Source organism: Sander lucioperca, chromosome 11, assembly GCF_008315115.2.
Source record: "Sander lucioperca isolate FBNREF2018 chromosome 11, SLUC_FBN_1.2, whole genome shotgun sequence".
Classification (NCBI taxonomy): Eukaryota; Metazoa; Chordata; class Actinopteri; order Perciformes; family Percidae; genus Sander; species Sander lucioperca.
Window position 1 is genome coordinate 14,782,037 of NC_050183.1, and position 22,526 is coordinate 14,804,562.

Sequence of the window (22,526 nt, forward strand, 5' to 3'; positions counted from 1 at the left end):
AGGAGCTTTCCGTTCAACCTGGTGTTCTGGATCGCTGCTTGATTAACGAGCAGCAGAGACAGAAAATACACCCACTCAGGCTTAAATTTACTCTGGTTTTACTGCAGCTTTATTCGGAGCAACTTCTCAGTTTTAAATGATTCATAAACTATGTTTATAGTCATATTTTGATCTCTAATCATGTAGAAAGTTTGGGTTTTTCTTTGTCTACGTTTTGAGATTTCCGTGTCCAGACAACTTCAATACAATGTAAGTAAGAAGTAAATAGGGCTTCTCTTAAACAGTCTCCCTGTTACTCTGGATAATGTGACACACTGTCAGCAGTTTTTTTCTATTGGAGCTACTTCATGCAGAATAAATAGTCCCTAAGGAATAAGGAGATTGGGAAACCTGCTTGTATTTCATTACCATGAAATTTGAGAGAGCAGACACGGAGCACTGAGTATACAAGGGAAGAATCGTCTCTAAATCCATGTGACAGCAATTTGGGTTGAAAGTAGACGCCACCTGATAGGAGCCCACCACATGCGTGTTGGTAAACCAGACAGGCTGATGTCAGCACAGAGCCTCGATAAAGATTCTGGATTTAATACGCAGTCAGGAACAGACAGGCTTTTGTTTCTGGAAAACTGGCCGCTGCCGTTGGAGCTGTGAATGGCAGCACTAATCCTGCTTCTCACACTACAGCATTCAGCACACATGCACAAGCTGAGAGATGCACACATATTTTACAGCGACTCAATCCCCACCATCAAGGGCTACTAGTGCAGTGCCTGTTTAAAATGTGCATGTTGGGAACGGGCCGATTGCTTTGCCTCTGGTTTTGCTCAGAAACCGATTCAAAAAAGACGATGTTGTGCACGTTCATGTAGTTGCTGGTGCAGGACAAAAAAGTGAATGTTCAAAGAAGGTAAGGGGGTTAGGGGTTAATAAGGCACACAATCTATAAGGCACAAATTGTGGGCTGCTAATTGCACTATTAAAGTATTTTTCCGGAGCATTAAGCTGTTGTGCGGACTTTACCTTCTTTGAACATTGCTCGGAAAGCGCTCATCCAAACAACTTCACACTCAGCACTGCTAAATACGGTCCTGAGCAACACGCCTGCCATGACATAGTTGTGTCTCCTAGCAATGGTGGATGGTTCTACAACGTATAAGTGTTGTGGCCGAGAAACCAGTCAGAGGCATAATCCACCCACTGTAGCAAATTCTTAACATGCTTATATTATGCTGTTTGGCTTTTTCCCTTTCCTTTATTGTGTTATATATCTTTTTTGTGCATGTTATAGGTTTACAAAGTGAAAAAGCCCAAAGTCCACCCCAAAGGGACTTACCATCTCCAACAGAAAACACTGTTCACAAACTGCTCCAAACAGCTCTATTGTAGTCCAGCCTTTACTTCAGAGACAAACGTGGTCACTTTGGAACACACGTTATAATGCTCGCCTAGCTGCTAGCATGGCACGCCCTCATACTCTGCTTCTGACTGGCTAGTAGTCCTTACCTAGGTACTGTCAGGGCACGCCCTCATACTCTGCTTCTGACTGGCTAGTAGTCCTTACCTAGGTACTGTCAGGGCACGCCCTCATACTCTGCTTCTGACTGGCTAGTAGTCCTTACCTAGGTACTGTCAGGGCACGCCCTCATACTCTGCTTCTGACTGGCTAGTAGTCCTTTCCTAGCTACTGAGCATGTGCGACAGAGATGTCTCACTCTGTAGCTAAAACAGAGAGCTCAACACACAGGGTGAAAAGAGGAGCTGCAGCAATGTGCAGTACAACAAAAATATGGTGTTTTTTGAAAATTAAACCATGTAAACCTATTCTGATACAACCTCTAAATACAATTATGGACCTGAAAATGAGCATAACATGAGCACTGTAACGTTTTGTCATTGCAGTTGGGTACAAATTACTTCTCCATAGTAACTGATTCATCCCAAACTGAGCCAGAATGTGAAAGTGAACTGATGTAAAACAGCTGATGTTTTATGGGAGTCACAGTTGACTTCCCTCCTTGAGTTTTTTATGTTCACAGGCTTTGACGTTTTATCAAAGATCCAGATTTATTTTGTTCATCTACTGATGATTTAACCAGAAGAGTCTCATGTCGATCCAAGGCTTGAATTGCTTTAACTGTTAGTCACCTCCCATTGTCACGGAGTACATGAACCAGACGAGAAAGACCAGAATGCTGCACACCATAATGTTACTATATTACTCTATATCTTTAGGTTTTGGTCTGTTGGTTGGACATATCAGTTTACCATCCCGGTGTATTCCAGGTGCTCGATGGTGTTTTAAGCCCCCAACGTCTCCTTCCAGGCAGCGCTGCGACCGTTGACTTCAAGGCACCTTAACCCTAACCCTAACCAATGCCTAATCCTAGTGCCTTCCAGGCAGCGCTGCCTGGAAGGAGACGTTGGGGGCTTAAAACACCGATATTCCAGGTCGCTTGGTAGCCTTTCAGAACAATGTGGCAGTCCATCTACAGTATAGAAGGTTTAATGACACCTATAAATCATACAGTGACAAACCAGGCTACCTAGAGTGGTGTTTAATAGGTTCAACCTTAATGTATTTCTATTTCTCCCCACTCAGCTCGTCTCTTTTGCTCATTAGCTTTATACATTTTCTGTCAGAATTTTTTTTTTTTTTATTGATCTCGTAGACTTTCGTCGTTTTTCCTGCTCTCTCTTAATCATAAGCTATATTGGCTATAAGTTATAATGGTGCCCTGTGGAGGCATGGCTCTCAGGATGATGGAGAGATTCATCTCGTTCCTCTTCTCCTCCTCCGGCCACAGTCGACTGAGCGTGCTGCTCTCAGCCTTGTGAAATATTGATAACTCTGAGGTACCCAGGCTGAGAGAGATGGGGGGGAAACGAAGAAATTTCACTTTTCCTTCTATGGCTTTAACCCCTGAACACTCCTTCTCCTTAGGACTCACAGCTCAGCAGCTCTGGTTAATCATGTCTTTTGGCAGAGAAACTTGTGTCGAAGCAAAACGGGTTTGTGAGTTCATGATAGGCGAGTGTGTGAAAGAGAGCTTTGACAAACCCAGATGAGGCTAACGGATGGCAAAATTCCAGCCAATTAAAAGCAATCAAGCAAATCTTTTTTGGCTTAGGAGTTATTAAAAATGTTGGGTTCACTGGAGGTCGACTGTAGTCCTGCCGGAGCTCCTTTTGGGAGCGTGTGATTGGGTTGTGTTGGTGATGGCTTGTCTGCGGGTGCTCCAGACTAATGAAGAAGCAGACAGGGACCGGGCCGAGTTCTCTGGCCTGCAGACGCTCGGTCAGCTGGTACGATTTAAGGTTGAATATTATCAAGGAGACAGATGAGATGGCCTCAGAGCTCAGCCAGGTAAGACTCACAACATGGGGGGGCTTCCCGTTAAGCTAAGAAACCTCCTATCTTTCACTCGCTTTTCATTGTTCCACTAATGAAACTAAGGCTAAGCTAAGACTAAATTTCTATAAAATAAAAGGTCTATATAAAAGAGACTTCAGATACAGTATTAGGGGACCACTAAGGTCTATATAAAAGAGACTTCAGATACAGTATTAGGGGACCACTAAGGTCTATATAAAAGAGACTTCAGATACAGTATTAGGGGACCACTAAGGTCTATATAAAAGCATCCAAAAAGCAGCATGTCATAGGACCTTTAAGCAGGTTACCATTAACCCTAACCCCTACGAAGGCTGGTGCGATGTGCTTATCTCCCGATTCAATACTATCACCATTCTTGGGTGATGCGATATATATTGCGGTTTTTAAGTATTGCGATTCTATAAGTCGTGCGGTTCTTTATTATCATTCATTGCGATTTTTGTTTACTTTTTTAACACTCGACCACGGGGACATGTTGAATCACACACTTCAGGAGACGTTTACTATGGAAAATCTCTACATTGATACAGTAAAAATGTTTGATTTCTTTTAGCGTGTATGTAGTCATATGTTCTGAACTCAAATATTTCGGTCGTTGTCAGGAATTGTGAAGCAATGTGTTTTATAGCCCCTGAAGTATTCACAAATGTAGCTATTTGAAGATACAGATATGGGACTTTTACTTTGCAATATCTCTAAATTGATTTACAAAAAATATATAACATTTACACATACAAAGAGGTGAGTGAACTATTAACGCAGGCACACAACAAAGCTACAGTGCTTGAGTAAACATAGTTACCTTCCACCGCTGAATATTACACAGCGGTACACTTCTGAAGAAGAAGTTTAGGTTATGTGAGTTCACAGTGAGTTTCTTAGAAACTACAGTAACATCTTGTTCCCTCCAGTTGTTGATTTTCTCCCTCCGGAGCTTATATTGTTGTCTTTCTGCTCCTCGTGGCGAATCGATATCCTGCCCCTGTTAAGCGCTGCAATAACTTGCGACCCGGTTCCACTGTTCTGCAGTAATTACTGCAGCTGCTTCTTATAAAGAATCCAGAAAATCTGCCTCTATGGTCTGCCAACGTAGAGAGCTATTAATGGACTGTGTGTGCTCCTAGAAAAATGGACGTAATTTCTGCCAGCTTCCTGTTAGTTCATCAATAAAGCAGACATGTCGAGGACAATGTGTATTTAATGCTGTCGACTGGAAGGATCTCTCTGCAGCGCCGATTGATTCTCAGTTATGGACTTACATTTCCCCATATTGAAATAACCTTGTCTCGTAAAGTAGAGTTACCCCGAGTATTGTCTTGATTTGTCTTCAATTGAACACCATAAAGAAAGTCGTCTTCGGATTTTGGCCCAGTGTTTTGGGCACATCAAGCGGTCGAAGACTTCACTCTGGGCTCCTTATTTTGTAGACATTGTATAGTGCATACAAAAATCAATAATTGATATAAAGGAAATAGTATCAGTTGCAGCCTGAGTTTGAGTCCCACAATGAGGCTGTTTTTGCTCACTCTGAGTCTTGAACTCAGAAACCTTCACACTTCATTATAATTAAAATATATTTCGTGACACGTTGTCACTCTCACAGCTTCTTTTCTCAGTTGAACCCTCAGAACCTTCCCTGCGTGGTTCCCGCAGCTATCCCGCCTTTTTTCTTCTTCTCTTTACCCACCTCCTCCTCCTCCTCTTCCCCCCTTCATCTTCTTTTTATGTGTCGTCCTGCGGGCAGACATCTCTCAACATGATGAAAGCCGAAAGCCCAGAGGGTGGCAAGCCTGGTGTCGAAGTTTAAAAAAAATGAGGCAGAGGGAGGGCGGGAGGAAAAGTGTGAAAGGGATGTACAGCTCTGTTTGACTTATTGTAATCACCAACAATAAGCTCACCGCTGAAAGAGCACACTTCTTTGTTTGCCCTCCCTCGTCTATGGACGTCAGACACACTGGATGCTTGTTGCTTGAACGGAATTAATTTTATCCATATCTATGTTTTGAAGTGTTACTGTGAACAAACGGCATCTTGAGCATTGCCTTTAGCAAGGGTCTTCAATGTTTTTTAAGCCAAGGACCCCTTAACTGAAAGTAAAATGGAGCAGGGACCCCCTACTACATATAGTGTATAAAATGAAGTTGCATAATATACTGGACCTACAATAACATGTATATATTTTTACATACATAAATACCTTTTTTTGCATAGAATACAAAGCTATTAAAATAGCCTAATAATTGTTGGCATGATTTTGTAAATCAGGTTTAAATATTAAACGTACCTGTGGCACAGGGAATCCTTAGGATGAACTGTATCTGTGGATGGCCTTAGTGACCACTTTACCTATAGGCCAGTAAGCTTATGTCAGATTCATGTTAAGACTTTTTAATTTTTGAAAAAAAAAAAACCAATAATTTGAAGGTCCCCCTGCATTGACTCTGAGGACCCCCTAGGGGTCCCGGACCCCCTGTTGAAGATCCCTGGTCTTTAGTAATGCAGATTTAAGACCTGAGTTTAAAAACGTTTGCAGGAGAGTTACTTTGGGTTTTAAACGTGTTACTTTTTGACAAGCTAATTTCTTGGTTAATCAATGTAAAGCACACACAGGATGAGACTGATCCCTCATTGGTCCAGACAAGTCGTGATGCATCTCATCATCAGCTCATGGTTGTCGGCCGTCAGAGTTTTCGGCTCGGGAGTATTCCTGGTACAGAGCAGCAATGGAAAGATTTGAGATTGTGAATAGGTCACGGGGGTGCCATGGTCTAAATAAAGTCTGGGAAACACTTAACTAGATCACGATTGAAACAAGTCTCCTGGGTATCATCTGATACGGGTGAAAGTGCTGATGCGAGATCTGCGTTTTGGTACAACTACCCAAACTATTATTACTCCGATACTTCTTTGAGAAATATAAAACACGTTTTCTATAAAAACCCTTTATTACTACAAATATAGTTCTCGAATATATGTTTAAAAAACTAAATTAAACTGTCTCAATCTCATCAACAAACAAGCAAGCTGTTCTCATGAACCAGTCGTATAGCTACGAAAAGTGCACCACTGTAATTTTGTATGTATTCCACATATTTATTGCTGTGTGCACCACATTGACTGCTGCTGTATAAGAACGCTGTGGACAGTGTAGGGAGGAGGTCGGGCTGTGTGGTTGGGTCATAAATAGAGCTGGGCAATGTATCGATATTGTGATATGAGACTAGATATCGTCTTAGATTTTGGATATCGTAACATCGTGATATGACATATATTGTCTCAGGCTGCATTACAGTAAAGTGATGTAATTTTCTGAACTTACCAACTGTTCTATTATTTGCCTTTAACCACTTTTTTTTTTCTCCCATATCGCCACAGCCCTAGTCATAAAACACAGGACTTTCAAGCCGGGGAGAGGAGTTTGTTTCCCAGTTAAACATAAGACTCACCCAGGAAATGCAAGTTCGTTTTAATCCAAACCACAATCTTTTTTTTTTCGTCGTTTTGATGCCTAAACTTAACTGTCGTCGTCACACAACGCTCGCTTTTCGTCGGCTAAACTCAACTGCCACGGCCTCTGAAAGGACATCTTCCCTGTAGCTGCCTAAAAGTCCCCTTTTTGTCGGCTAAACTATCAACTCCCGCTGATACAAGCGAAAGCTCACGGTGCTCTGTAGCCGGCTCCCAGTAACCCAATGTCTGCTAAACTCAACTACCATCTAGGGCTGCACAATTAATCGAAATCTTATCGAAATTGCAATATGAACTAGTGCAATATCGAAATCACAGGGGGGCGCAATATTTGTTCTATCCTACAGACTAAAGAAACAATCTTAGTTTGGTACAGATCCTCGCAAAAAATCACATTTCAATCTTTTTATATATATATATATTTATGATCATTCCCTCCAATATCGTGAATCATATGCTAATCACAATATCTTTCAAAAATAATCGCAGTTAAATATTTTCCTAATATCTTGCAGCCCTTCTACCAACGGCCGCCGACAGCTCACAGAGATCTGTTGCCGGTGTCACGTGACTAGCCCGTGGTCGCCTAGTTTTGCAGGATATTATACGAATTGGTGTGCATACATTTTGGTACGATGTCCTACGAACCCGTTCTTGAGAATGCATTGGAACAAGTGATGCCAACTTTTTATCCTTGGTTTTACAGACATATTTCAGCCAGGTCCCATAACTCAGCTCTGGCAGCACAATGCTGCTGTCATTTTAACCTTCATTAAAAGTACTTTTCACAAACTTTTTTTTTTCTCCCTTCCCAGAGTTGTTTATGTAGCCTCTCTGTTTTGGAATGCACCACAAATCTGGTAATTAATTACCCGTGGCGTATTGCGTCAGCTTAGCAGATGTACCCTTGGTTGGTCCCGGGAGGTTGTGAGAGCAGCCAGTGTTTTTGGCCAATCAGGATGGAAGATCGCACAGCTGGAGTGACACCGGGAGCTTGTCAGGGGAAACATTTCCTGACTTAAATATCTGATAGGGAAGTTTCTCATTGCTAACATAATCTGACATTTCCTTCTTGCAAGTGCGGGAGGATTCAGAACTCATACAAGACACAAGAGTGTTATTGTCAGGAAAATAACGCTGAATGCCAGGATGGGTGTTTGGGAATGAGAATGGGTGGAAGTATGTGGCATTGTGAAACCCATTTTCTGCTCGACTGTCAACCAGAAAGCTGTCATTTTAAGAGCCTCTCTACCTGTTTAGTGTCATCCTTTTTTGCACACAGATGCAGACAGACAGAACAAAAGGCCACATCGCAGCAGATCTGGGTCTAGACTGAAACTCACAGCCTTGTCCCTGATAAGCACCTTCGCTTTCTATAACAACAAAGACTAGTACAACAACTGACAAACAAAAACTGACAAATAGCAGCACTCCTCCTGCATTAGCTGTGACTTTAACATCTCCTCCGCTGACACTTAGAGGGCACTGAGTCGCTTGCAGGAAGAGACAAAGTGACGGACAGAGACAGAACGAGGCATGTGTCTTAATGAGACAAACACTCGTCTGTCTCAGTTGGCGTCACCTCCTCTGACACCTGAAGTCAGCGTGACTCCTTCTCCCTGCCTGAACTGTTCAAGGAACAATGCAGAACCCAGCATCCGACTCAAGGGAAGGGTTTCTTTCTCATTATCCAGGGTTTCCCGTAATTCAAATGGACTGATCTCTTGATTTATCCTGAGTAAAATGTGTGATCCTCTCACAAAAGGGGACTGTTTTGCTGCGACGGCAGTTAAGTTTAGGCAACAAAATGAGTTAGGATTACAAAAAAAGATTGTGGTTTGGGGTTAAACACCGGTCCCCTTAAGTAGTACTTCCGGGACACGAACACCCGTTTCCTGGGTGAAAGTCTTGGGCTTTCCCCTGAACTTCTTCCGGGACATGAACTCCGCTCCCGTGCCTGAAAGCCCTTTGTTTTAGGACCTTTGCGCTCTTAAGGCGCTGACACACAGAGCTGATAATCGGCTGTTGGACAGTCTGGCGAGGTCGGTGACTCAAGTCTGTTTTGGTGTGTTCCGTCGTCCGTCTGAGGGGCCGTCGGCCTTCATTTTGGCCGATTTGACATGTATAATCGGCGGGGCGGGCACTGTCGGCAGTCGGACTCAAATGACCCATCTGATTGGTGGAGAGCTAACCCGGAAACGGGGAGCGGGATGAGCGTGACTAGAGTCTCTCAAAATCTGATGAAAGTCTTTTAAACTGACCTTTGTCGATCTGAAATGAAGACAGATTCAGCAACTGCACGGCCTATTTCTCTCTTAAAATGTTTTCAGAAACACGTTTCGGTGAACTATTTTAGTCCAATATGAGATCGTATTCTGAACAAGCCGCCATGAAAGTCTGGCTGTGAATTTCCGGAGAAACCAGACCCACGTGATGCGTTCGTCCAATCAGCTGCTGGTTTTCATTTTTGGGCAACAATACAGATTAGCGCCGCCTGCTGTTATGGAGACGTATTACGTCTCGTCTCTTCGGTGTGTTCCGAGACACTTTTTTGATCAACTCGGGGAGACTGATCAGCCCAATCGCCTTTTCTGCCGACGTTTGGCCGTCGGCTCTGTGTGTCCGGGCCTATATACACAGGGTTCGTACTTTTTGAAAGAATCTGGAAAATTTATGGAATTTGAAAAATGCAAATTCCAAACCTGGAAAGGTTTTGGAAAAAAAAAAGACCCAGAAAGTTTTGGAAAAGTCATGGGATTTTTTTTAACACAGCATAATAATATGTGATTAATTAAAAAAAATCGTGTAATAAAAAATGTATTTCACGTCGTCTGAACCTTAACGTTCTATTCGGGGCATAACGTTCAGTTCACTTCCGGTTCACTCACTTGTTGCGATGCTGCCTGAGGTGAAGTCGGTGTTGACTGAAATCAAATGGAAATTAAATTGAAATGCCAGGAAAGTGCCAATTTAACAATGTCTGGCTTCACTTGGACAAATACAAGACGTGGCTCGAGAAGGCCCAGGACCCATGTAAAGCGAGATGTGGACTATGTTCTAAGATCGTTGACATCGCTAATATGGGAGAAGCAGCGCTAACTAGCCATGCTAAAGGCGCCAAGCACCAGGCAGTCGTGGCTGCGCGTGAAGGCTCGAGCATGACCATCACTAGCTGCTTCTCTCCTCCATCGGCATCGACCAACGTTACGCTGGTTGCAGTGTCTTCCATCACGAGTCAGACTCAAGGCACAAGACAAGGGACTATCTCCAGTGTTACTAGACAAGACGCATTAAAGGAACACGCCGACTTATTGGGACTTTAGCTTATTCACCGTAACCCCCAGAGTTGGATAAGTCGATACATACCCTTCTTATCTCTGTGCGTGGTGTAACGCTGTCTAACAGCTCCACCGGTAGCTTAGCCTAGCACAGATCATGCAGGTGAATGGTTCCAGTAACCCTATTGCTCCGAATTGTGACAAAAGTGACAAAATAACGCCACCATGTTCCTATTTACATGTTGTGATTTGTAGAGTCACAGCGTGTACAAAAAAACAACGTAACATGAGACACAGCCATCTTCTAACCGTAAACAAACCGGGTACTCTATTCTGTACGCTGTGACTATACAAATTGCAACATGTAAATAGGAACATGTTGCCGTTATTTTGTCACTTATTAGGAGCAGTAAGATTACTGGAACCATTCACCTGCATGTTATGTGCTGGCCTGATGCCGCTGGAGCCGTCAGACAGCGTTACAACACGCACGGAGATGAGAAGGGTATGTATGGACTTGTCTAACTCTGGGGGATACGGTGAATAAGCTAAATTCCCAATAAGTCGGCGTGTTCCTTTAAGCGCCGAGGTATTGTGGGCGTTAAAAGTCGCAAACTCCTACCATTCTTTGAAATCGTGCGAGGATGTCATTGGACTTTTCAGCGTCATGTTTCCTGACAGTCAGTTGGCAGCCGAATTTGCGTGTGGGGAACGTAAGTGTGCCTACTTATGTAATTTTGTCGATTGACATTTTCAGGAATACATAGTCATTGGCAGAAATTTGCCAAAAAGTCATGGATTGGTTAAAATGTGTATGAACGCTGTATACAGCAGCAGTCAATGTGGTGCACACAGCTATATATACAGTACGTGGACTATATACGAATTACAGTGTATTACTTTTTGTAGCTACAGTCCCTCTCAAAAGTTTGGACATGCTTTCCCATTCCCGTAATAAGAAACCGTGTGCAAACTTTTGACTGGTACTGTCTATGCACGATTGCTTATAGTACGCAAACAGAATGCAACAGTAAGATCAGCTGCAGTACGCACTAAAAGTAAAAAGTTTGCGATTTGGATCCCAGCATCTACATCAACCCCGGTTTAATTATTGGAGAAAACTGACCTCCTTAAGTCTGAATTGAAAGTTCAAAACTTGCTGACAGTCTCAGAGGCGTTACGTAGCTGTCTCTGAGCTGCGCGTGCTCCGATAGAGTCCCCTCTGGGGGGGTCAGGGCTTGTTTAGATGCAGAGTTAGATACTGTAAAGCCACATTGAGCCCCAAGAGCAGGTTAAACACAGCTCAGAGGGCTTAGCTGGACTTTGGCTCTTGGCTGGGCCTCTTGTTGTTTGTTCTAGAAAAAGAAAGGGATGGATGAGGGAATGAGAAGGAGAGTGGGAACAGGAGTTCTGTTGTTTGTTTTTTCTGTCCCACATCTATCAGCGCTTGTGCTCAGGCATCTCCTCTGTTACTCTTTCTTTCTTTTGTTTAGGTCACAGACTGTTCCTGCGTCTTTCTTTCTCTCCTCGTCTGTCTCTCTCTCTATCTCTCTGTGTGTCTCCCGCCAGCAGACTGGATTAGCCAATTAGAAAACTAGCTATGAGCTCATCCGGTATCCACGGTGACCGCTGAGAGAATAATATGAGCTCACCCTGTGAACAGAGAGTGAGAGAGTGACCTGTAACCATAGAAGCCCTTAGCCAGCTGGTCTGAGAGAGACAGACAGGCCTTCACACGTTGGTACAAACAGGGTAGTATCATGTAGAAATATACTGTGCCAGACTGAGAGACGGGGGACCGGGACATAGACTTGGACACATGCATCGGATAGTTTTACAGTATAGTCACAGATAGGTAGGGATCCAACTTTAGCGGTTCAGATAACTCAACTTACAGTATCTGCAAATACAGAGTACCGATACCAGTGTTACTTTTTTTTCATATTTAAAGTCTGTAAACCTGAATGCATGGAACTTCTCAGGATCATTTAATGTACAGTAGGGGAGGAACGGTACACAGAAGTCACGGTTCGGTTCATACCTCGGTTCAGACATCACGGTTTGGTACGAATACATGTACCGTTCCACCCCTAATGTGCAGTAACATACTGTATGTTGGAAACACTGCATTTACCAACGTTTGTTTGAAACTGTTTTGTACAGTACATCCTTTCATCTGTTCAGCAGGACTGCAACTGACAATTTCTATTGGCGATTAATCCGTCGGTTATTTGACAGTTGATTATTTTCTCGATTAATTGATTAGTTGTTTGGTCTATAAAATGTCAATAAAAAAAATGGATCAGTGTTTCCCCAAAGCCCAAGATGACGTCCTCAAATGTCTTGTTTTGTCCACAACTCAAAGATACCTGACATCAGAGAAGTTTTACCTTTTTTTCATAATGACTCAAACCGATTAGTCAATTAAATAAAATAGTTGAAAATAGGTGATTAATTTAGAGGTCGACATCTAATCTACTGATCGAGTCATCTTTGCAGCACTACAGTTCAGTGTGCCCTCGAAACCAAATAATGACTGTTGAAAAGTCTAATTCAGTCGGATTACTTTTACTATTTTAACGATCCAAGCGCACGGCGTAAAGCGCCTGGCGCAGGTGCATTTACGGTGTGTCCGAATCCAGTTTTGCTAGTTTGACGGCGGAAAAACTTAGTGTCTTCATTAATCAGAGGTGTGTTTTGGGCGTAACATGCAGTAAACCAATCAGAGATCATCTCCCATTCCCTTTAAAAGCCAGGCGTGTTTGGACCTTGGAGCATTGCTATTATGATGGAGGATTTGCACCGTAATATTTTTATTTGTAATCTTCTGCATGTGTGTGTGCTGCTGTGCGTCCCTGTGTGTGTAACAAGCATAGCGTGCGCGCGCTGTGCACGAGCCTAGGAGCATTTTACTAATTTGCTGTTAAAATAACTTGGTCAATGGCGCGATCACTTCCCGCTGCCTCAAGATAGCAATACGCCCAGAATGCACCTGAACACACCTCCCTGTAAGACCAGCACGCCCAGAATGCACCTGAACACACCTCCCTGTAAGACCAGCACGCCCATGGGCGCACAGATGGGCGCAGGGGCATTTGCTATTTAAACGACGTGGCTACTGGACGGGAAATTGACAACTGTGGTCGGTCTTAAACTAGCAAAGACACTTGCATTGGGCCTTGCGCTGCGCCGGGTGCAAGATAGGACCTTAGGTCTCCTAACGGGACATAATAGCAAGATAATTGTCATAACCAATATATTTTATAAATACTATTTTCCTACTGAATGATAAAGTTACTAGTTCATTGTGCAAAGAAGAGCACTTCATGGTCAAATCTCACAGTGTCTTAAAGTCAAAGAATTAAAAAAGGATGTGGTGAAATAATCATAACATGTTGACAAATTCATAATGTTAATAAATGCATGAATGTATTTTTTTTCATGACGTGTGATTTCAAAGAAGCAGAGAAAACTAAACTTTAGAAAAAGTTTAAGAAAAATGAATAATGATGACGAAAAAAAGGAATAAGCCCCACTTATCCTCATAGACATGCCAGCCGAGATGAAGATCTCCCTGAACATAGAAATACCCAAACCCTGACGCAGACTCCCCGCTGTGATGCCAACTTTAGTGATATCACGGGGGGAATGAACTCCTTTGCTCATAAATAAAAGTAGAGAAGGAGGGAAAGGAAAACATGTAACGTCCTCCTCCTCCTGTTCCCCCTCCCTCATGTTTTCATCCACACGGCTGCGTTTGGCCAGCGGGCAGCAAACTTCAAAGAGTGTGAAATTGAAAGTCTAGACGTCACCCCGTCCTCACACACACACACACACACACACACACACACACCCCTCAGTCCTATTTTCCTTCGGGCAATTTCTTTTCTTACCCTTTATACACAACAACACAGCACCGCAGACTCTTCTTTGATAGTACTTATTTATTTATTTATTTATTTCACATAGAGAGTGACAAGAAAACCTGTTTGCTCTTTTGATTCATGATGCATTTGCAGCACAAGGCTCCAGACTGACCTTTTACACTTTGCTTTTGTATTTCGGGTGTCTCAGTACAAAATTGGTTGTAGCCAGACATTGCTTCACAAAATGGAGTGTGATTGGATTTGTTGTTTGATCACAGCTGGAACAAAAAAACAGTTAAAAGCTTCACTAATCAATATTTCTTACATTAACAATGTATCCAATTTAGAGCTGCAAAGATTAATCGATTAGTTGTCAACTTTTAAATTAATCGCCAACTATTTTGATAATCGATTAGTCGGTTTGAGTAATTTTTTAAGACAAAAGTAAAAAATTCTTTGATTCCAGCTGCTTAAATGTGAATAATTTCTAGTGTCTTCTCTGTGACAGTAAACTCAATATCTTTGAGTTGAGGACAAAACAAGACATTTGAGGGCGTCATCTTGGGCTTTTAGAAACACTGATCCACATTTTTCACTATTTTCTGACATTTTATAGACCAAACAACTAATCGATTATGAAAATAATCGTTAGTTGCAGCCCTAATCCAATGGCTTTTAATGTGTAACTTAAAGTCAGTCTTTGAGCTCATATTTTAGGTTTATCTCCATGTTTAGTGTCTGGTTCAGCTCTGATTAACCCTCTGTACACTCAGCACCGTAATCAGTGTTTCCTCTATGTTGATTTTTGTAGTGGCGGCCCGCCATGGCAAAATTTCTGCCGCCACGGTATCAGAAATAGGTCAGACAGGGCAGGGGGTTGCTGTTGGGACAGACGTCCCCCCCACTGCTAAAAAACAAATCCTAAAGGAAACACCGTAATATATATCGAGATGAGCTTTCCATTTCGGCTATACAAATCCAAAGCAGGATCGCGGATTCCTTGCACACAGACACAGCGTCCGCAGCGTGCAGCTAAAGACACAGGGTAACGTTAGCTTAGCGGTAGCCTGCAGCTGCTCGTTATCCAGACACCATGGCCACTGCCGGAGTCGGAGAAGACGGAGAAAACGCACACAAGTGGAAAATCCTCCTGATGCTCTGAGGTCACTCTGTAGCAACATGTCGCCTTCCCGTGAGTGAACAATCCGCACCTGGGACTAAATGGTGCATTGTAACTTGTGAGCATACCCCCCCCCCCCTTCTACTCAGGACAGTTTGCTATTAGTCAACAGCCTCTAATTAAACGTCCCTGTGATGGATTCCACTGATCGCTGCCATTCCACTGAAATGAAATCATTTTGGTTTTGCTTCAGTGATGACACAGTAGGGTAATCACATGTCCATCATGGAAGCCAGATTACAATTGCTCTGGAGCAACCAGACAACACGTTAATTGGATTTTTGCTCCCAGAAGGGAAGAACTGCCCCGATTTTAGATGAGCGCCAAAACCAAAGCTTCCTGTGTAACCAGTGATGATAACTGTTGAAGTCCTTGGTGGCCGACTGCTCTCGAGTGTGGAGCGATGTTTGCTTCCCCCTCCAACACTTCATATCTCCCTCCTCGTCTGGCATTTTCGAAGTGACCCGTCCTCACTGAACCCTCAGCCGCTATAGGCAGATCAGCTTTAACAATGAAGATTGGGGGGGGGGGTGAGCACAGAGGGGGGGATTAGGGGGAGGGCGAGGCAGTGAAAGAGCACTCCCTTTCAGACTGCTCACATGTCACTCTTTTTCCTCGCTGCTGTCTCTCCAGGGAATCCCCTCCCCTCTCTTACTGTCCATCAAACTCCTCTTTTCCACTCTCGTCTGTCCTCTAATTATTAATCTCCCTCCTTCTTTCCCTCACGCCGCCTTTCTTCCACTATCATTAATCCAATTACACAAAGTTTTCATCGGTTCACTCTGATTCCGCCGACGGTAGGGCTGGACGATTAACCGGAAATGTATCAACGTCAAAATTCTGAAGCTGTTATCGATGATATTTTCAATAATTTATTCCTCTTGGTAGGCCTACTTTCTCCTTAAAAACATTCTACTGCGTGTGCAGTCACGTGACTTCGCCCGGACCAGTCAGCCGCATGGAAAGCATAATGGAGTCCGAGTCAACTGAGCAACTTGTGCCCCAAAAAAACGCAGTGTCTGTCATCTGGAAACATTTTGGCTTCAGAATATATGATTTAGAACAACGTGATTTATTATTGTTCGTATTGTTATAATTAATCGTGATTCTGATTTCCGGTCATATCATTCAGCCCTAACCGACGGGACTTAATGGTGCGTTCAGCTGTACCTCGTAAGCTCACGATGCACTCAAGTGAAGCTGGAGAAACTCAAGCTGCTGTTGTAAAGTACCATTCTTGCGTCTAGTCGTTCTTCTTTTTGTTGTTTAACAGCAAATTACTTGGAATTAAGTTATTGTTATTACATTTGAATAAATCACTTAGCAATGAACAAGCCTTCCTTTAATGTCGCCAGCAGTCGTTACGTGCTTTTTTTTTGTATCGGTTCAGGCAGCGTTTTAAAGGTATTTTGTTAGCACCTGCATCGGAAAAAAAACAAAAATGATACCCAACCCTACTATAGACCCTCACACACAGTAAAATAAACATGATCTTCAGAACCAGAGAAGAAATATCATCAGTTGCATCTTATAGTAAGAGTGTTTTTCACATTTGGGCTGATATTTGTTTGGATTCTCCCAGCAGGAGTTGTTACAGCTTGTGTTGTCTTTGTTACTGAAGATGAAGTGCTGGGGGAGGCGGAAAGTAGACTGATGGATAGATAGATAGATAGATAGATAGATAGAGAAGAGGGGGTTTGCAGCAGAAAGGTGTAAATTGAAGAAGGGATGACTGATAATGAACTGAAACTGCAAAGGCGAGCGAGGGCAGACCGGAGGCATGATAATTGAGAGAGACACACACACACACACACACACACACTCACACACACTCTCACACTCACACACACACACACACACACACACACACACACACACACAAAGGAATGGAAAATGACTTCATTTCTTTGCACACATATAGATTGCACTGTTTCTGCATTTGAACACCCAGTCTGCTGTCATAATGAATTCATAAAAGCAGAGAGAGAGGTCTGCTCCTGCAGTCTGAGCGCACCACTGAAATCTGGGTCACCCATCACAGTGAAGCAGCCTCACCTTTTTTTTTTCAAAAGCACTTTCCACATTTATGTGAAGCAAGCTGCCGCCCGTGTGCACGAGTGCGTTTGTTCTTTCAAAACGCTCTGCTGAAGTGCATCGGATCTCGGACCGTGTTTGTTGGCGGGCGGTGTGGAGAAGAGGGAGGTTTAAAATCTCGCCTCTCTCGCTCAGGAAGGATTCCCATCAGGCCGTTAGAGCGAGTCAGCGGTAACGCGGGCCAGAGGTGCAGTGCTTTGCAGGTACACACACTCATGTCATCAACTTGTCTCATTTACATTTTTATGAAATCTACATTCGATGTGTGTGTGTTCACACCTGCTCACATTATCTAGTTCCTTACATCTTTTCTGTCCTGTAAGATTTTAGAGAATATTTTATTTTTGTGCATCTCTTGTGTTTCAAATAGGGATGCACCGAATCCAGATTTTTGGGGTTCGGCTGAATACCGAATCCACTGGTTAAGATTCTGCCAAATCCAAAGCCGAATACTGAATCCTCCTCCCGTCCTCAGTCCATGAACACAGTGAACACATTAATGAAGTGAACAACGTCCACAGCCTCTAAAATAGTTCAATGTAACAACTTAATGTTGAGTTCACACGCTCTTCTCACATCGTAGGAAAGCACATCGCTATCGCCAGATGAGTGACAATTTTGTTTGGCAAATTGAGCGTCACATGTTTTAGTGAAAACAGCATCTTATGAGTGTTGTAAAAGTTAAACTCTGCTGATGGAGGCTCTCGCTCACTTTCTCTCACACACACACACACACACACACACACACACACACACACACACAATCTAGCAATTCTGTAATGACTGCCCTCTTCCTTCACACACACATTAGCACACAAACACACACATGCTTACTGCGTGAACACACACACAATAATTGGCTGTTAGTGGCATTAGTGTAGGAAGAGTTATGTCTGCTCATTTGGAAGATTAAAAGCCAACCCAAATGGATGTCATCCCCCTGACACACACACACACACACACACACACAGACACACTTACCCAGTAATGGAGATTAGTTGTGTTAATGTGTCAGTGTTGTGCCCAGGTGAATTATAATGCTCTTCGATAGTAAAGTGTGTTATCCTGGGACGCAAACACACTCACCCTTGTGCCCCTATCCCTAAAAACACACACACACACACACACACACACACACACACACACACACACACACACACACACACACACACCCCTCTATTAGAGCCTTACTGGTCCCAGTGGGCCTCTGTCTGTGCTGCTGAGTCTCTCCCAGCAGCCGTTGAGCAGCAGCAGAGCTTTCATTAGGACGCTGCTCGTGTCCTCAGAGCGCCTCCAGACAATTAGCTCATTCACTTAGAGCAGCTTTATGTTGCTGTTAAAGGCTGTATTTCACTCCAGCACAGCTTTCTTTTTTTTTAAATTCTAACGTTATGGCTGCTGTCCATCATGTCACTGCCGATGAGGCAGGCCAGGGTTTCTGGTTGACCCTGTTCTTACTTTAATGTCAGTCAGATGTCTTTAAAGAAGCTGATTCAAGCAACAGTTCCAAGTGATCATTTGCAGTCCCGACAAATGTAAACAGCGTTCTCTTCACCTCATATGTTTGGTTTCCCCACATTATCACCAGTAGTTTTACACTGATCCAGATTAACGAGGATATTAAGCTATTTCTCCATCCTATCCTCACTCACTGGGTTTAATACTATAATTAATGCAGATCCTTTAAACTATTCAAGCACAAAGTCAGTCTCAAGTCTCTTACCACTGCAGCAGAATTCCACATATTGCAGTGTTTACATCCATGTCTATTACTTTTGAGTCTCCTTGTATAGTATGTCTGCAACTGATAATTATCTTTATTGTCTGTTCATTACTTTGTTTTTAATTACTTGATACATAACTTATTTTTGGAGTGATCATTGATTGATGTTTCTGTTGATGAACGTATCCTCAGGCAGTGTTGTAATTACGCTTGTTACCCTTTGATTGAAAAGTTGCATATACAGTTTTACAGTGTTTGGTTTTGTAAGCGTGATGATGTAGTGACTACTTACAGGACACGTTGGTAAGCTACAGTGGCTGCCGGCTAACTGCTTATTTCCTATCTTGTGGTTACGATGCAGTCACCAGACAGCCAAAGAGGCCTGCCAGTTTCCAGTTGCCAGCCGGACATTGGGCCCTATTTCAACGATCTAAGCGCACGGCGTGAAGCGCCTGGCGCAGGTGCGTTTAGGGCGTGTCCAAATCTACTTTTGCTAGTTTGGTGGGAAAAAAAGGGTCCGTGCGCCGGGCGCATGGTTCAAAAGGGTTGTACTTAGTGTCTTCATTAATCAGAGGGGTGTTTTGGGCGTAACATGCAATCAACCAATCAGAGATCATCTCCCATTCCCTTTAAAAGCCAGGCGTGTTTGGACCTTGGAGCATTGCTATTATGATGGAGGATTTGCACCGTAATATTTATATTTGTAATCTTCTGCATGTTTGTTTGCTGCTGCGCGTCCCTGTGTGTGTAACAAGCATAGTGTGTAACAAACATAGTGTGTAACAAGCATAGTGTGTAGCAAGCATAGTGTGTAGCAAGCATAGTGTGTAACAAGCATAGTGTGTAGCAAGCATAGTGTGTAACAAGCATAGTGTGTAGCAAGCATAGTGTGTAACAAGCATAGTGTGTAGCAAGCATAGTGTGTAACAAGCATAGTGTGTAACAAGCATAGTGTGTAACAAGCATAGTGTGTGCGTGCTGTGCATAAGCCTAGGTATATTTTACTAATGCTCTGTTAAAATAATGAAATGCTGCGTTATTGACTTTAGACCAGGTTTTTGTTGGTCAATGGCGTGATCACTTCCCGCTGCCTCAAGATAGCAATACGCCCAGAATGCACCTGAACACACCTCCCTGTAAGACCAGCACGCCCATAGGCGCACAGATGGGCGAAGGTGCATTTGCTATTTAAACGACGCGGGCGCTGGACGGGAAATTGACAACTGCGTCGGTCTTAAACTAGCCAAGACATTTGCGTGGGGCTTTGCGCCGCGTTGCGCCGGGTGCAAGATAGGGCCCGTTGTGTTTGTAGCATCAACTCCTGTCTCCCAGCTGACTGCCGCATGTATTTTGAGGATTAGTTTATATTCTGACAGAGCTGGTTAAATAAAAAAACGAACGGTGCAACACGGCTAATGTGAAAGCTTCCTCTGTATTCCCTCAAAGGTCAGCTCTGTCAGCACGGCCGCCTCCACAAGCGAATCCAACTAATTGCAGCAATTTCATTGAAATGATTTTGGTCTAAAATGTCTCTGTTGTAATTGCGTTATGAAAAAAAGAAAAGAAAACACACACCAGAGTTGTCCTGTACCAACGGATCAATTTTGTTCTCTTCGGACAATTTACACACTTAACGTCAGCGTTTTTCATTAGTGTGTGTCTGCTCTGCGTCTTGTGTCATCGTGGAGTCTCTTTGTTGTCACGGTTTCCTCATAAATATTCACGGTGTTGATAATGAATTATGGCTGCCGGCTGCTGCTGCAGCAGCTCTAATTGTCTCCGGTGGAGCTCAGCTCCCCTGCATCCTTCTGTTAATTGCATGTTTTTAGCTCGACTAAAACATGTTATTATGATCGGGCCCCGGGGTGGATCGGCTAAATACACCCCTCTCCCACACACACACAGAAACACATGTACTGAATATATAGATAGGTTAGACAGACATTTACACACACACACACACACACACACACACTCAGAAGAATTTATTTTCTCATGACGCCGTCGAGTCCTAAAGACCCGTTTCTTTATATAAACGCTGCTGACTGCGTTTGATGGTAAACGCGGCGGGTTTCTCTGTGATTAGGACGTGCGAGTGTGTGATTATCCCCCCCACTAACTTGACTTTCATTTGTAATTAAAACAGAAAAAAATCATCTTTAAACTAACTGCCACAATCCTATTTCTAGTTTGATATTTGAACAGGCCAAGGAAACATATACTGTAGTTTTACAGACTGATCTCATGAAATGGCGTATGTATGACACGCCAACAGGTATGCCATTATTGGCGTGTTATCAAGACACATACTCGCTTTTTAGCGTGTATATCAACGCCGTTTTCTGTTGACTTACATTACCTTGCGATTGCGTGTGAATTTACGCCGTAGCGAGTAGTATGAAAGTAGTATGAGTTGGAAAGTACTCCAAGGAAGTGTGTTTTTGTCTTTGTAGATAATGTTAGTCCTTAAAACAAACAATTCTATTCAGCAAGTTTAGATTTTGGAGTCATTCGGGACAGATTTGGTCGGCCCAGTGCCACCTGACCGATTTGTCACCTCTCCAATCGGCTCTGTGTTTCCTCCTGACAGCTGCTGACAGCCGCGCAGACACGTTTATCCATCCGTTTGGACTCGTGTGCGTCTTATGGGTGGCTTCATGTGTCAGGCTGTCAATCACAGCACTTGGCACACAGCAGTGTGGCGTTACCGTGGATACAGAGTTAATGCATGACAGCCACCGCTGCCTGGAGCTGCAGCGGCTGTTCACGGTGGTGGCTCGCTCTGTGGGTTTACATGTGGTAACCTGGTTACTGTAACTGTTGCGTATAAGGGGTGCCCTGCTAGCTGAGGGGCTTTGAGTCAGACGAGGGACCTTTGTTGCATGTCATGCCCCCGTCTCTCTCTCTCTCTCTCTCTCTCTCTCTCTCTCTCCGTCCCTTCATTTCATGTCATCTCTTTACTGTTGACTTTCTAATAAAACTATAAAATGTCCAAAACATACTTAACTCAAAGATAATCTGCATATAATCTTCTTATTTTGGAAGCTTTACTAATCAAGTTTAGCTGGAAAAGTGGAGGGATGATGGAGCGAAGGTGCACGGCTTTCCTTACAGCACGCGTCTTTTAAAAATCAAGTCGAATGTTGAGCGTTGGTACCAGACTCATTGAGCCTAATAATGTGTTGCTTCAGATTTAGTTAGATGGAATTATTTTAAACACAAGAATGCATCACTACCTGTGCATAATTATCTTTTTTTTCACGGCAACACTTTCCCTGTCTGGGGTCTTTGTCCTGCACATGCTCTCTTTTAAAAAGCAGATTAGAAACCTGGTTGCACGTTTAAATAAGAAATTCTCCAGGAAATCTAGCTGGGAAATCGGCATGATCTAATCCGATATACCTGTTATGGAAACCAGGTTTCTGTTTTACACGACAAATCATATTACTGTGTGTGTGTGTGTGTGTGTGTGTGTGTGTGTGTGTGTGTGTTAGAGAGAGAGTCATGAATCCAAGAATTT

The 22,526-nt window shown here is 43.2% G+C and overlaps 1 protein-coding gene across 11 annotated transcripts in view; it reads left to right on the forward strand.

Moving 5' to 3' along the window:
- mast2 (microtubule associated serine/threonine kinase 2) overlaps positions 1 to 22,526 on the forward strand; it is a 264,432-nt gene that overhangs the window by 134,513 nt on the left and 107,393 nt on the right. Inside the window, exon 1 of one of the 11 annotated variants that reach the window (XM_036007024.1) lies at positions 3,233 to 3,367. The exons of the other annotated variants lie outside the window; for them this stretch is intronic. Coding sequence (XP_035862917.1) covers positions 3,248 to 3,367 — 120 coding nt within the window. The 5' untranslated portion in view covers positions 3,233 to 3,247. Of the gene's footprint in view, positions 1 to 3,232; positions 3,368 to 22,526 lie in introns of those variants that run through there. 11 annotated transcript variants of the gene reach the window in all.